This window comes from Centropristis striata, chromosome 21 (assembly GCF_030273125.1).
Source record: "Centropristis striata isolate RG_2023a ecotype Rhode Island chromosome 21, C.striata_1.0, whole genome shotgun sequence".
Classification (NCBI taxonomy): domain Eukaryota; kingdom Metazoa; phylum Chordata; class Actinopteri; order Perciformes; family Serranidae; genus Centropristis; species Centropristis striata.
Genome location: NC_081537.1, coordinates 19,755,310 through 19,769,318, shown reverse-complemented (window position 1 = coordinate 19,769,318; position 14,009 = coordinate 19,755,310). Strand labels below are relative to the sequence as shown.

The 14,009-nt window shown below is 36.7% G+C and overlaps 1 protein-coding gene across 1 annotated transcript; it reads right to left on the bottom strand.

Moving 5' to 3' along the window:
• Positions 1 to 4,503: 4,503 nt before the first annotated feature.
• LOC131959975 (tRNA-splicing endonuclease subunit Sen15-like) lies at positions 4,504 to 7,458 on the bottom strand. The gene is made up of 4 exons (XM_059325184.1): positions 7,429 to 7,458; positions 6,427 to 6,508; positions 5,182 to 5,317; positions 4,504 to 5,088 (listed from the first exon to the last, which is right to left on the bottom strand). Exons 1-4 carry the CDS (start codon positions 7,456 to 7,458, stop codon positions 4,917 to 4,919), a joined length of 420 nt encoding a protein of 139 aa, XP_059181167.1. The 3' UTR covers positions 4,504 to 4,916.
• Between the last annotated feature and the right edge of the window lie 6,551 nt (positions 7,459 to 14,009).

Here is a 14,009-nt window from a genome sequence, read left to right as displayed (position 1 = left end):
TCTCAGTCCAATATTGTTTTAAGTACCATTGTTTGTTGTACAGTCATAGGAATGATACAAATTCCATGGTCATTCATTCATCCATTCATTCATTCTTCTTAACCGCTTCTCCAAACTTGGAGTAGTAAAATAACGGCTTATCTTCAAATATCTGTCAGCTTTTGGGTGTTTCAGACTTTTTGGGATTTTTCACATACTACTTGAATAAATTAGAAAAGTTGTCTTAATTCTGATATACTGTTTTCCTGTCTGAAAAAAGAACATAACATGATACAGATGTTTTATGTTTTGTTTTACGCAAATGTATTCTGTTAAGATAAATGTGTCATCTACATTCACAATAACACTAATCAAAACATGTTGTAGTATATGAGAATGTTTTAAGAGAAAACGACAAAAATTCCAGCTCAGACTGCTGAAGCTGCATATTAGCTTCAGACAAACTTTCTAATATATGAAAAGGATGAATGATGTCAGCAAGCAAAAACTATTTAAATAAACATACGGGCATGTGAATATCGTTTTAAGACAGATTGAAAAAATTTGAAGTGATATAAATTTGGTAGGTGGTATTCTTTGCCCCACTGGTAAGTCCGTTGAATCATATTTTTTTTTGTTCATCTTTACCTCAGTATTGCTATTATTATCATATAAGACTGGGACTGTGTTGGGGCGATGCAATGCAGTTCACAGCTCTCTCCACTAGAAGGCAGTAGTGTGCTGAACAACAGCATCAGGTGACCAGAAAAAAGCGATGACACATCCTCACCATAGTCCTCACAGGAAATGGCAAAGAGCAACAACTGTCATAGCGAAAAAGTTGAATATAGCCTGAATACAAAGGTGAGCTACAAATGTGCAAACGAACAATAATTTAAAATTATCTAAAGAATTTTATTTTTTGCCTAAATCATCTCATGACGCTGGCCTACATCCTTAGTTGATCAGATCATGTGTTTTACCCCTTTTATGCCTAACTCAAAATAAAATGTGACTTAGGAAATTTTTTTCCACTTTCACTTCAGTAAGTTTTGAATGCAGGACTTTTACTTTTTTGTATGTGTGTTGGTGTTTGTTTATATATATATGTATATGTATTTCAAGTTACTGAGTAAGAAATGCAACTATTCTTACAATGATCTACCCGCTCACCAAAATCATACTAATCATGGATGTATTATAATAAGTTCTTATTGTAATGCTTAGCTTATAATAATGATTAAATAAACAAAAATGTCATGATCTGTTGACGCGTTTCACTGGTCCCTACAGCAATAGCAGTAGGGACCAGTGCTCGGGGCAAAGCACTATTTTTTTCATGACTTTCTATATTCAATGGGGAGGTATTAGTCAAGTCCTTCCTCTCGTTAGGACAGTGTTGCACCATTAAAAAGACACTCATGCACTCATACGGCGGGGTCGTCCATGTCCCCTGCTTCAGTATCTGTCCCTCGTTGATCCAACAGGGTGGACACAACGCTACGTCACTTATAAGTCTGATTATGTATTTCGCTCACCAGTGTTATGTTGATGTGTTCAATTTCTATGTAGAATTTTTGTTTTTCTAATAAAATAAAAGGTGTTTTCAGTAACTTATCCACACAGCTGACAATATTGTGTCACATTTTGAAGAAAAGCCAACAGACAGAATCAATGTATGTTGGCCGGTTGTTGTATTATCATATTAGAACCCAAAGACTGCATAAACAAATGGTAATAAACATACTGCACCATATTATAAAAACTTGTTTTACCATATTGTACTGGAGCTTGAGATTGGGTTATCACTTAGATTGGGTTATGAGATTATTAAAGGACAGCTAAATGCAGTTAGTATTAGAGCTGAGGTGACACTGGTATAGCTGAATTATCAGGCAACTTTAGCTTTTGAGATTTTAATAATGTTGTATATACAGTCATGGACCACCCTTTTTCTTCAGTTTCTTGTTTATTTTAATGCCTGGTACAACTAAAGGTACATTTGTTTGGACAAATATAATGATAACAACAAAAATAGCTGATTAGAGTTTAATTTAAGAGCTGATATCTAGAAATGTTTCATTGTTTTCTTGATAATAACCAGTCATTATCAAGAAAACCATGGAAAATGGCTGCCAAATAATAACCAAAACTAGAAAATTTCCTCTGGGGAAATTCTGAAAGGGCCACGGGGGTTACTGCCGGTGTGTGTACACTATGATGAGATTCTTCAGAGATTTCAAACTATGCCCTTTAACCCCAAAATGTGTGTGTGTGTGTAATTAAAATCACATAAAGTTACCTGTGTGTGTGTGTGTAGCGAAAATCGCATAAAGTTACCTGTGTGTGTGTGTAATTAAAATCACATAAAGTTACCTGTGTGTGTGTGTGTGCGTGTATGAAGCATGTGTATGCATGTGTGAGGAGTGTGCGCACTTTAGTGCATGTGTGTGTGTGTGTATCTGTAACTGTAATCACATCAAAGATCAAAGGCAATCAGATCAAAGCAATCAACAGAATTAACTGCAGCTGTTAATGTTCCGAAAGAGTGACAGCAGCCAGAGGTGGACAGACTCGAATTTCTGGCCTCGAACAGAAAGCATTTTTGGCAAAACCATAATACCTATCATTGATCCGACTTCACTTTGAGCATCCCGAGTTCTTCCTGAACGTCTACATATGATTTTTTTAAAGAAAAATTAAAAAATAGCTTTGTTAGAGCGATCTAAAAAAACTGTTCCATCTTCCTTTTTTCCGAAATCTCCCTGCGTTTTTAATATGGGACCCAATGAGGCTGTTGGTGCATGTTGGTGGCGCATCTTTGCGTCGTACACCCAAACTATAACTCTGACAGCTTTACCAGAGGATTGTGAGTGAGAAGACAAATTTTCCTACGTTTCTATGTATAAATTATCTCTGTAGAGTGAAATTTGCGGCCTGGAGCGCAGTTTTCAAATTTATTTTTTGACAATTTCTTCTCTCCCTCTACACTCTGGCGATGATGTCACACACTGTGACACGAACATTCCGTGCAATACACACCCATTTTAATCTCAGAATTTCTCCAAAAATGATCATGGTCATTGAACAGGAATTGATAAAAAACTATATGACCTATCGAAACGTGGATTAATACACGATACACAAGACTTGTGTCTACTGTTTAAAGTTTAAATGTCTCTAGGTGAAATTATGCCGGAGAAGTAGACGTTTAAAAATCTCCAATTATTGTTCTTTTTCGCTCATTTTTTGTCGGCCGTCCCATTCATTTCAAAGCAAAATTTTTGGCAGTTTTTCGCGACTTATGTCTCGAAAAAATCGTATTCCGTAGAGAAAAGTAATAGCACACCAATCCCGATCAAACCGCACGTTTTGATATATAATTTGTCCTGCAACTCTTCAAGTTGTAGGACTAGTAGCGGGACGAAATTGCGTCCGGAAGAGGAAGAAGAAGAAATCCACAGTATAACAGTAGTGCTCGGTGCGATTGCCCCGAGGCCCTAATAATTTGGGCGTCTCTGGCCCAGAGCACTGGTCCCTACAACTATTGCTGTATGGGACCAGTGCTCGGTGCGATTGCCCCGAGGCCCTAATTAGAAATCAGCATATTTGGACAAGAGGGTAGAACTAAGGAAGCCGTTACCATAGCAAACACGAAGTTACCAGCTAACGCTAATGCATTAGCTAGCTTGGTTAGCATGGTGCATCTAGTTACAATTACGGTCGGATATCTTTAAGAGGAGGTGGCTACCTATTGCAAGGTATTTCTCTAGCTGAAGGGATCTCACACTGTGCTGTACTGTCCTGACTGTCCATTATTCTTTCATTTATTTATTTAATTATACTGTATTCATTATTATTCAGCTTGCTGTAACCCAGTATGTCTTCTGTCTTTGTTTAGTTTTTTTTCGTACTGCCATGTCTACTCTGTGCTGTTGTCAAGGAATGTTTTGTACCATGTTCTTTCTTGTTGAATAAAAATAAAGTAAAAAAAAATAAATAATAATAATCGCCTAACTCATTTTTTCAAGTTTTGCAGGAAACACAAAAAACTTATAAATGACTTAGGCAATTTTTTGAACATGCCTTTGTGACTTAAGCAAGATATGGTAACACTTTATTTTGAAGGTGTCTACATAAGTGTCACACAAGCCTGTCAGAAACATGACATGACAAGTATCATGAGCATTAATGTTACTTCAAAGTGTCATTAATGTTCATGACACATCCCATGTCATGTTTATGACACTCTCATGTCACTCTTATGTAGACACCTTCAAAATAAAGTGTTACCATATCTTGCTTAAGTCACAAAGGCATGTTCAAAAAATTGCCTTGTCACATTTTATTTCGACTTAGGCATAATAAATCCGCTTAAGTCACACACTTGACATAGGCCATTATCTTAAAGGGGTAAAATCACATAATCTGATCAACTGAGGATGTAGGCGATTTTACCATAGGTGGCTGGCGTCATAAGGGGGTGATTTAGGCAAAAAACAAACAATTTTGACAAAAAATGACTTAGGCGATTATTTTAACAGTGTGACGATATGCAAATGTTTGTGCATGTGGATACGCTGTGATCCAACTCATTTAGCTGAGGAAGGCCGTCCAGCCACAGACTGTAAAGTGTGTGAACAAATCTGTCAAACATGACCGGTTTGCATTCTGTCACAGTCAGACTTCTGACAGTGGGTCAAAGGTTTTAATGAGTCGCGAGCCAAAAAGTTAGCAACCACCGAGCTGATCCTCACTGGTTATATGAAGTTAGTTGTTTCTTCCTGACAGCACTGTGGTTCAGCTTATTTGCACCCACTGCCATGTCCTCAGTACACCTTTGGCTTTTTTTGGAGCAGCTCACCCAGACAGACAGACAGACAGACAGACAGACTCATTCTGCTCCTCTGTGTTTCACCAACAACAGCGAGGCATCTTCATGGCTTCTGCCGTCTCTTCCGGTGCTGCCGACGTCCCAAATCCTTGAAGGGTCCAGCAGGAGGGTCCGGTGTCACCAGCCCGTCACTCATCCTCTGGTAGACCAGGGTGGAGTCAGAAGCTACAGCACACAGCAGCATGGGGAAGCCTCTGTCCAGCACCTTACGGATGCTGCACGGAAGAGAGGAGGGAGCTTGTGATAGTAAAACCAAAAGAAGAAGCAGGACAGCCATAAGTTTCAGAGCTTCTCCAGTGTCTCGTTACCTTCTGTGTGTCAGAGATCGGTGAGACGGCAGCGGGAGAATCGTCTGGACAGGTGCTCCTTCCTTCTCCCTCCCCTCCAGCAAAACCACCTGCAGCTCTGGACTCTTGACACAAGACACCTCTTTCCACCGACGCACTGCGGACAACCAGAGACAGTAACCTAACGGAGTCTGTGGCTCACTGTAGTGGCTCCTTCAAATGTTAATGAAAAAGACTATGTCAACCTCTAGTTTCCTGTGTAGAACATGTTTCAGGGCTTTCTCTGATTGCTGAGACACAAATTAGAGGATGACGGATTAATATAGTTTGTTACTTATGTGCATTGATAAGTCGCTTGTCAAAATTGTTTTCATTATGTCAGTTATGGACTGAAGGTAATTCTCATCTTAATCTTTAAGATGCCTTACTTGTATGGATCTTCTTTTGTGAATTTGAGGGATAAGATATGGGATAGCACCTTTGAAACAAACAACATTTTTTTCTCCTTTGGACTTGACTTGAACAACTCTGAGCAGGGCTGAAGACAACATGCTCAGTAAAACAACACTGTGAAATTACTCCACAAGTAAAAGTCCTGCATTAAAAACTTACTGAAGTAAAAGTACAAAAGTACCAGCATCAAAATGTACTTAAAGTATAAAAAGTAAAAGTACTCGTTATGCAGAATGGACCAATTTACAGTGTTATATTCTAAATATTCCAAATATATTATTGGATTACTATTGATGTTTTTCAATTTTCAAATTTCTCAAGGTAAGACTCTTTTCAACTACTCAATACTCTGTTTGGACGTTTAATTTTAAGAAAATTCCTTATCACTTTAAATTCAGGTTTTTATGTTAAATCTCAACCTGAAAAGTGACTAAAGCTGGCAGCTAATGTAGTGGAGTAAAAAGTGCAATATTTGCTTCAAAATTAGTGAAGTAGAAGTATAAAGTTACATAAAATGGAAATACTCAAGTAAAGTACAAGTACCTCAAAATTGCACTGAAGCACAGTACTTGAGTATGGTTTGGGGGAAATTAAGGAGTTTTAATAACAAGACAAGGTCAATCTACTAGACATGGTGGTTTAAAGACTAATTCTAATCGTTTTTGCCCTCAACATGTTTGACTTTGAAAGGCTGTGTAAAGAAATGTTTAAAGAAATTAAAAACATGTAAAATAAAAATAAAAACACAAACAAAAACAAAAACAAAAAAAGTAATGTCTTCTACTTATTATTATTTTTACTGGTCAAACTCACCCTCAGTTAGATCCATGTAGACGAGGAAAGCTGCGTCTAATTGTGCACTGTCCTCCACCTCCAGACTCTTCATTTGCTGATACTATAACCAGAAGAACAAAAATGACACTGTTTATTGCGTGATTTACCATCAGACCTGTGAATGCAGCACGGTGGTTGTGACTGTTGAGCACTAACTGCTGCTCTCATATTGGAATAAATACATAGAACACAATAATTGGAAAAAGATCCGGCTATTACCCAACCGTTATTTGATAACCAATAAAGTGAGAGAAATTTCATTTAAAATAATTCATAAATTTTATCCTTCCAATCAACACATTGTTAGTAGATTCAAAAGAGACATTGATGTGAAATCGCTTTCTGTTCTGAAAATATTGAAACTGTCTCTCATTTATTTTGGTACTGCCCCTTTGTCCAAGGTCTCTGGATTGAGATTTGTAACTTTATTGCAAGCAATGTTAATTAAGATTTTAAGTTGTTTTGGAGGGATGTTCTATTTGGGCTCTTTGACAAAAATAAAGAAAAACTCTGAACGAAATATTTATTATAAACCTGATCTTATTGATGGCGAAATTTCATATTCATAAATGCAAATTTGCTAGAAGAAAACCATCTTTTGTTGCCTTTCACCATGAAACACAGATTTATTATACTGTTCTTCCACTACACTTAAATGAATAGTACTGGTACATTCTCAACATATTTAGTCACAGTTCGTTGTGTGACAATATACTGGTATTACCAATGACTGTAATATTTTCAAAATGTAATTCATGTCATGGTTATAATACACATTCAACCCCAATCCGCAAAAGATTAGGACATTGTCTAAAGTGTAAATGAAATAGAATGTGACATTTACTGATTCTTTATGACATATATTCAAATAAAAACATTTAGTTTCTAGTTTTTTTCAATGTTTAAACTGATAAACTTTATTTTTTCTTTTGTAAATTTACAATTGGAATTCTGAATTTGATGCGTTCTACTTTTATTTACCTTTCGCACAAAGTCCCAACTTTTGGGCATTGAGGTTGTATGATAATATCCTGTAAATAATCAGGCACCTTGTTGATTTTTTTGTTCATCAGTTAATGTGGTTGACTTTTCACTGTTCATAGTTGTTAATTGTTTGAAGAAAAAAAGAAAAGAAAAAGCATGACATGATTAAAGATGAATTTGACTGATAGCACTTCAGATACAGCAATACTATCATTATTGTGAATTGTTTTGCCCATTAAAAAGCATTCATAAGTTATTGAAATGGCATTACATTTGGTAAAGAGAGCATTCAAGTTGTTTAAGACTTAAAACACAAAACTCAGGCTCCGTTTGTCTTAATTTTTCTTGACTTGGGACTTGAATGTAAAGACTTGAGACCTACTTGTAACATGGAATACAAGGACACTTGGTCCCTGCCTCTGGTAGAAACTATTTATGACTTTGAGGTCAAATGTGCAAGTGTCTTGATAGCGAGTGTAAATAGTTTATTTGACAAAGTAGGGATTGGAATAATTAATCGATGATGATTAATGGTCGTTAAGAATTTGATCAATCTGTGTATTTTTCTATTTTAATTTTTTATCTCTGACTGCATATCAGTACTCTGAATTGAAACACAGCCGAGCATTCAGTTCTGTGGTTGTACATCAATAAGCCAATGAGTTGAAAAGTAAGTTGGATAAAGCTACAGTTTGCAAACTGAAAGTTGCAAAAACAATTATAAAACACACAGAAATACAAGAGTATTAATTGGAGCAAAACTAGCTTACTGTATCAAACCTTGCTAGCATGTATTACGAGATTCAATTTGATCCAAAACTTATTTAAACACATTTAAATATGCAAGATTACTGTGAAAACTAACCTCATGCCTCTTCGGGGGCTAAAACATAAAACATTGAACTCCTTGACGTTATCTTTACAGTTTAATCTCACTAGAGTTAACATTAGTTTAACGATCAACAGGAAGTCCCTTTTCGTCCTTTGAAAATAAAAGCGTCCTATGCTAAAACAGGCTTTTGCATAGGACTGTATATATATATCTAGTATATATGTAATATGTTTAGTAGTATATAAGGAGGAGTATTTATAAGGAGTATGCATAAAAACATAGCGATTCATTGATTAATTGATCCTTAATGTGATAGATTCTCAAGTTGGCAGGTTTCTTACAAACGCCTATCCCTAGAGGCTGATTTGTGACCTTGAGGTCAAATGTGCCAGTGTCTTTATATAAAAGTGTAAATAGTTTATTAAACAAAGTGAAAAGTGCTTTTCAGTTGGTGGAGAATAAATCAGGACTTAAAGGAGAGAGAATATTACTTTTATTCATCAGGTGAATAGAAAAACGCCTACAAATAAAAGCTAATGTTGGATCATAACTATCTGATGTGTGTTAATACATTCACCATTATGATGTTGTGCTTACAGTGCCCAAACAATCCAGAGATAATCATTATTAGTCTCTTTTTATTGTTTTTGATTTAGCTTTTGGACTATTTTGTGTTTTTAGCAGTTATTTTGGCCACTCTAGTTATTTCAGCCTGTGTTCCATTAGTATTGTCACGGAATAGAACCCTGATCTTCAGAAGCAGAACACAGAACCTCAGAACTCTCAGAGAGATGATAATTCACTCACACTCACATATTATCAGCAGAGAGACACAAAACTTCTTGATAATCACAGTGAAATATTTTCTCAAATATTTGTACCGAGCGCTCTTACAAAGCAACATGGATGAAAAGACTCTTTATTCTCTGGACTCAGAGAATGGTTCAAGTGAGTGTGAAATCCTGTTAAATAGCTGCTTTTACACACTGTAGACAGAAAGTTCCTGTCTTCTTGAAGAGACGTGAACTTTGTTGATATTGATTTAAGTATGTATATATACCTGATTTATTCTTACTTGTCTCAACATACAAACAGAAGGTTCTTTAAACGAGTTAAATTGTGACTTCGTTGTCACCTTTTTCACTTGTTTTGATAAATCATTTTTGAAAGACTCTATATAGTGACTTTATCAGCTGGACTTTAGTTGAATTGTGATAATATTATTTTGCAGGTAGGCTGTGTGCTAAATAAGAGTTGGTAATCACTTAAAAGTATCAGAACTACTCTTCAAAAACACTGTTACAAGTCCAGTGTTACAAGATTGGACTCAAGTAAAAGTAATAAAGTATTATAAGCCAAATGTACTGAAAAAATGAAGGTAGTCAGTAGGCTTAATGGCTAAGTAAAAAATATTACAATCAAATGTGCAGGTGCATCTCAATAAATTAGAATATCATAGAAAAGTTGATTCATGTCAGTAATTCAATTCAAAAAGTGGAAATAACACATTATATAGAAACCATTACACACAGAATGAAACATTTCATGTCTGAATTCATTTAATTTTCTTCTAATTATAATGATTATGGTTTAAATTTAAGGAAGACCTAAAATCAATGTCTAAAAAGATGTAATATTAAAAAAGACCAATTTTAAAAAGTATGTTGCCCTCTGGAAAGTATGTCCATCTATATGACTCAATACTTGGTTGGGGCTATTTGACTTGAACTACTGGAAATGGACTTTTCCATCATATTTTAACGTATTGAAATGCACCTGTAGATGCATAAGTTTAAATGTCACAGCTGAGTACGAGTCGGGTAACTAGAGCTGTGAAATAAATGTAAAAAGAGAGTAAAAAGTAAAAAATTTACAAAACAGTGTTGAACTTACAATACAGAGTTTTGCAGAATCCTCCAATATGAACCAATTATCTGGGTTTATTTCATGTGTAGAGAGCAGTGGCAGCACTACTGAACCCAACTACTGCATGGGGGACGACTGTAAGGTGACAAGTAACAAACGCAAGGTCAGCATAAATTACTCAGAGCCACCCAGAAAAAGGCAGAGGGGTGCCAGCGAACCCCCTGAGGTGACAGTGGAGACAGCGACAGCCAGAGAGACCAGTGAAAAGGCCCCAACAGCAGAACAAAGCCCCGGAAAAAAGCAGAGGGGTCACGAAAACAACTCCGGCATCAGTGAACCCGCTGAGGTGCCAGTGGAGGATGTGACAGCTAAAGGGACCAAGAGAAAAGCCAGCACCGAAAGAGAGACGCCCTGTAAGAGGCAGAGAACTGGAAACTACGACACCAACGCTGGTGAACCTACCAAGGTGTCAGCGCAGGAAGTCAGAGAAGCCGAGAGGAAGAAAGAGGTCGGTGCCGAGCGGCCGCCAGCAACAGAGTCTCCCAGTGAAGTCTCCCCGAGCTCCTGCAGCCCTTCAACCTCCCGGCAGAACAATGAGACGCCATCCTGCTCCGTCAGGACCAGCAGAGGTACACTGACAGTGTGAAAGAGAATGAGAGGAGAGTGTGTGAGCATATACTGTGTGTAGTCGGACTCCTAACACCCAGAACTGAGTCAGCAATTTTGCACTTCTGGGTCCCTCATCTAAATTCAATTTCATTCGATTAGTTTTTGTTTTGTTGCCTGAAATAAGGTCTATGGTTAGAACAAGCTTGAGAGATTTTCTTCTACAACAGAATATAAGCCGATAAGGGAGTCTCTGGTTGGTGACTAACTGAGATACAGAGGTTTGTTGGGGATATAAAAAGGTCATCGTCTACTAGAGGTGTGAATCACCAGAGGCCCCACAATACCATTTTGATGAGATTCAACTTTATTGTTATTGAACAGAGTAACAAGTACTAGGACAATGAAAGGACCATCAACCCGTCCAAACATATGTAAACATACATATTTTATCCAGATTTTAAGCATTTTGGGATATGGTGAGTATTGCAATACAATATATTGCGATTTAACTGTTTGACTGCATTTGGTGTCTACAAAATTAAATTCAATCAAGAATTGTTTTGTCAAATAAGAGAAAATTCTCAGTCAGTTCATCTCACTTCAGTCTTTTTATTTCTCCACAATGAGAGTCAAACCCACAGACTGACCAACAAAGTATTCAGTCAAACTGAACTGAACTGATATCAAACATGTAACTAACTCAACTTTGAAACATAAAAAAAGCCTAACTTTGCACCTTTATTACAACAGGATATCCTGACACATGGTGCCTATAGATTCCCTAGATCTTCTAGTTTCATGTGATACCAGTAAATCCAGTATATTCCTGAATATCGATACTTGGCGGCCATGAATCGATATAATATTGCCACGCGAAATATATGATATCCTGACACATGGTGCCTATAGATTCCTTAGATATTCTAGTTTCATATGATACCAGTATCTCAAGTACATAAAAAAATATGGCTCGTTGGCTAAATATCAATACATGGCGGCAATGAATAATGTTGCCACGCAAAATATTGCGATACTATGCAGGATGGATAGTTCCCCCACCTCTATTGTCTACGTATACGGTGTTGTTGTTGAAGTCATATGACTGTGGTGTAGGTCGTTTGTAGTGTTTATAACACTTGCAATTTACTCTGGCAATCGCATTTATGCTTAAAAAATCAGGGAAACATGGTGATTCTAACTCATGGGTTGGCTTAGAAACATGTGTCAACACTGCAGCACTCTACAGGCTAGCAAACAATCCCTGGAAAACTACAACATGTTTTTCACCCTTTTTGTACAGCTAAAACAAACAAGATATAAAGTGTTGATTAGTGAGCTTTAGATGTGCTGGTGCTTTCCCCCTGCTTTTAGTCTTAAGCTAAGTTAACCTGCTACTGGTGGTATTAGGTCATGTTTTTAAAAAAAAAAAATCTATTTATTGATTTAATTAATACAGGCAAAACAGCAACAACAGATGAAACAAGGGACGATTGGACAAAAAGAAAAATAAGTAAATAAGTATAATAATGAGACAAAATAAAAATGCATAGGATCCCTTCTATACTTTAAATAATTAAATTAAAAAGAGATATTGACTTTGCAATGTTTTTTTAAAAAGTATATTTCAATTAGTTCTTGATTGAGCTTTAAATATATATAGTTTTATATTTACCGTACAGACATGAGAGCAGTATCTTTGCCTCTAATTTTTTGGCTAAAAAGCAATTAACTGTATTTCCCAAAATATCAAAGTATTGCCTCTGTGATTGAAGAAAACTAATACAAAACTAGGACTGCAAGCAGTACTGAACGGGCCCTCGCAGTACACGTGTGTCGGGGCATGCTGCCGTCAGGGTGTGTGCGTTACAGGGGCCAGTCTACACCACCCCTATGAATTTCATTGCCTTAAGTGTTATAGTGTGGTCACGGTACCAAATATGAAATTAGACTGCCACCACAGTGCCACCTCGGCCCGATCAATAAAACCTTAAAGGGTTATCCTCAGGAGGACATTGACAATAATTGTACCAAGTGTTAGAAAAATTGCATGAGGAAACCCTGAAAATTGAATAATCTGATTCCAACAACAAAAAATCCTCACCAATTATTTCTGCGCAGTCGTTGATGGGGAATGATGAGCAGCAGACGTCCAAGCTCTCAGTTTAACAAAAGTTTATTACAATATGTCAAGAAATGTGAATGGAAATGGAAATTATGTAATTGAAGTAATCACAGTTTCTAAATCAACATTAACACACAAACATAATCATTGTATCAAAATCATATCGCCTGATTAATATAAATGCATAGAGATAGATATTATCAAGGTTCAGTGAATTACACATGCATAGTGACCTTTGATGACCGTGGAGACAAACAGCAAATACAAAAAGAGAGACACAGTAATCATTTCATTTTAAACAACGTAGAATATTCAAATTATTCTAACACGAGTTTTGTATAATAATGCAAAAACTATCCCTTTAATCCTCATACAGTGTCTGAAGGAGGACTCTTAACTGATATGTATAAGTTAGAAGAGGCAGGTAGCAATGGTGGAAAGTAACTATGTACATTTACTCAAGTACTGGACTTAAAGTACAATTTTGAGGTACTTTTATGTACATTTTATGTAACTTTATACTTCTACTCCACTACATTTTGAGGCAAATATTGTACTTTTTACTCCTCTACATTTAGCTGACAGCTTTAATTACTTTTCAGGTCAAGATTTAAAATGAAAAACATGATACATTTAAAATTATTACCCATTTTTATAAATTAAACCACTTAAAAGTTTATTAGGTAGTTAAAATGAGCGGAGTGGAGTCATTTCACAGTGTGGTATTAGTACTTTTTACTGAAGTAAATGATCTGAATACTTCTTCCACCACTGTCCTTTTTACTTCTTTACTTTTTAATTTTTAAATTTTTTTAATTTTTTTAAGTTAAATTTTTTTTTAATATATTTTTTTTAAATATTTTTTTTTATTTTAATTTGATTTATTTTTTTCCTGCACTTCTGCGCATGCGCGGCCCCAGTGCGCTACTGCGCATGTGCAGCCCCGGTGTGCTACTGCGCATGTGCGGCCCCGGTGCGCTACTGCGCATGTGCGGCTCTGGTGCGTTACTGCGCATGTGCGGCTCCGGTGTGCTACTGCGCATGTGCGGTCCCGATGTGCTACTGCGCATGTGCGGCCTTGGTGCGCTACTGCGCATGTGCGGCCCTGATGTGCTACTGCGCATGTGCGGCCTCGGTGCGCTACTGCGC

What these genes read in the sequence shown, in the direction of transcription:
- LOC131959975 (XM_059325184.1), bottom strand. Translation starts at nt 7,458, where the DNA reads ATGCCCAAAAGTTGGGACTTTGTGCGAAAG. An exon ending in GTTGGGACTTTGTGCGAAAG is followed by an intron (nt 6,509 to 7,428) that starts GTAAATAAAAGT and finishes TTCTGGTTATAG; the next exon opens with TATCAGCAAATGAAGAGTCT. An exon ending in CGATCTCTGACACACAGAAG is followed by an intron (nt 5,089 to 5,181) that starts GTAACGAGACAC and finishes TCTTCCGTGCAG; the next exon opens with CATCCGTAAGGTGCTGGACA.